Genomic DNA, 2,325 nt, shown 5'->3' with positions numbered 1-2,325 from the left:
TAGTAGCATCTGCTAAAGGCTTAAATCAAAACGGCTTTGCTTGTTGCTAAGGCCACCTAAATGAAATGATTCCAGGTTTTTAGGATTTATTTAAAAAACATACATAAAAACGGACTGAGTAGAATATATTATATAACAATGTTATCAACCAAAGCACTTGGTCTATGCATTTTTTAAAAGATTTTATTTATTTGACAGACAGAGATCACAAGCAGGCAGAGAGGCAGACAGAGATCGATCCCAGGGTCTCTGAGCCGAAGGCAGAGGCTTTAACCCACTGAGCCACCCAGGTGCCCCTTGATCTATGCATCTTAGAAACCTCATATGCAGTTTATAAAGTAAGAGTATTCTGTCCTGTTTCCAATGTGTAAAATGTGAACAAAACTAGCTACCTCCTAAAGATGTTAGGATATCTATAAGACTTGCATAAGTGGTGACTGGACACTCACTGCTATTTATATTACTGATGTCATCATGACTTCACCTTGAAAGCTCAAATACCCTTTAGTCTTTAAAAAAAAAAAAAATAAGAAAGAAAAGAAAAGTAAAAACAACTACCCTTAGAATTTAGAGTTGTTCTGTCTTGGCATTCCTTTGGAATCACACAAACTAGAGAACACTGGGCCCAACATCTCAGACTGGCTGAAATTCCCATTTGGCAAGCTGCCTACCGGATTTCAATTCCTTCTCTATGTGCTTATTTGAAAGAAAAGAAAGTAAGTCATTTAATCTTAGCTTCTGTCTTTAGGATTTGAAGAAGCTGCTCACGGATCTGCTTGGTACGGACAGCATAGACGATGGGATTGAGGATTGGAGGAATGAGGAGGTAGAAGTTGGCCAGTAGAGTGTGGACTGGAGGAGGCACTTGGTGACCAAATCGATGAATGAGAGAAGAAACAGCAATAGGAACATAAAAGATCAGAATGGCACAGATGTGAGAACCACATGTCCCGAGGGTTTTAAGCCGGGCCTCAGGTGTGGCCAGCCCCATCACAGCCCGGAAAATCATCACATAAGAGGCAGCAATGGCCATGGAATCCAGGACCAGGACCAGAAAGCCAATGCTCAGCCCATAGACATTGTTTACCCTGCTGTCACCACATGCCAAGGTGACCACCGCCATGTGCTCACAGTAGGAGTGGGAGATGACATGAGCTTTATAAAGGGGTAGCCGCAGGCGGATCATCAAAGGCAGAGGTCCAATGTATAGTACACCTCGGAGGAGGGCAGCCAGCCCCAAGCGTCCCACCACAGTATGAGTGAGCACTGTAGTGTGACGGAGTGGGTTGCAAATGGCCACATAGCAGTCAAAAGCCATGGCAAGGAAGATGCCTGACTCGACTGTGGCAAAGCAGTGGATGAGGAACATTTGAGCCAGGCAGGCATCCAGGCCAATGTCCCCAGCACCAAACCAGAAGATTCCCAGCAGTTTGGGCATAGTAGAAGTGGACAGAACCAGGTCGATGACAGCCAACATACACAGGAAGAAGTACATGGGTTGGTGCAGGCTATGTTCCACCTTTACCATAGCCAGAATGGTGACATTCCCCACCACAGCAACCAAGTACATTGAGCCAAAGGGGATGGAAAGCCACATATACAGCGACTCCAGCCCTGGGATGCCGGTGAGCTGGAAGGAGCTGGGTATTGAACAGACATTGTGAGAAGGGAGCATGATTCATAAATGAACCTTCTCACCTGTGGCCCAAAATGCAGAAGAAACTTTTTCTAGAGATAAAAAACAAGAATATTTTATTAAGTTCTATAATAAAGAATAAGATCATTGATGCCACAGACTTTCTTAGAAGAAACTATAGAACAATGTCCTAGTTTAGGTGTCGCGTTCATGCTTTCAGAGTATTGAAAAATTGCCAAGTAAAAGCTAAACACATATTCAAATGAATGTAGGAGTATTTCTTTATAATAGGACTCTCAGAATAATGTACTTGCATCAATAAATAAAATTACATGAGACAGACTAGTACTAGTTTTTAGTCTTTTAACTCTGCAGGTAGGCTATGTGACATCTCCCAGGATTATATTAGAAGGTCTTAAAATGCAAGCTCCTTGAAAAGAAGAAATAGTTGATGCTGAAAGATACAGTGAGAGACTCCTGGGACTGTCTAGGCTCTATGGTAAATTTGAAGTTTAAGCTAAAGCCCAGCATTTGCTAATACATGAGTTGAAACATTTAGCCTGCAAGCCAAAAATCACAAAGCAGAGGCATGGGCCAATAAAGGACTTCAGAGGATGGAAACAAAGGGATTCCTGAAAGGTGAAAGCTGCTGAATGTAGCACAGTCTGTGCGTCTGCCCAAAGGCAGGT

General features: G+C 42.8%; 1 protein-coding gene across 1 annotated transcript; it reads right to left on the bottom strand.

Moving 5' to 3' along the window:
* Positions 1 to 721: 721 nt before the first annotated feature.
* On the bottom strand, positions 722 to 1,675 carry LOC116599050 (olfactory receptor 52M1). The gene has a single exon (XM_032358694.1). It carries the CDS (start codon positions 1,673 to 1,675, stop codon positions 722 to 724), a length of 954 nt encoding a protein of 317 aa, XP_032214585.1.
* Between the last annotated feature and the right edge of the window lie 650 nt (positions 1,676 to 2,325).

This window comes from Mustela erminea, chromosome 9, assembly GCF_009829155.1.
Source record: "Mustela erminea isolate mMusErm1 chromosome 9, mMusErm1.Pri, whole genome shotgun sequence".
Taxonomy (NCBI): Eukaryota; Metazoa; Chordata; class Mammalia; order Carnivora; family Mustelidae; genus Mustela; species Mustela erminea.
Note: the sequence above shows the minus strand (reverse complement) of the source record. Positions and strands in the feature narration are given on the sequence as shown.

Coding starts and splice junctions, on each gene's coding strand:
- LOC116599050 (XM_032358694.1), bottom strand. CDS start 1,675: ATGCTCCCTTCTCACAATGTCTGTTCAATACCCAGCTCCTTCCAGCTC.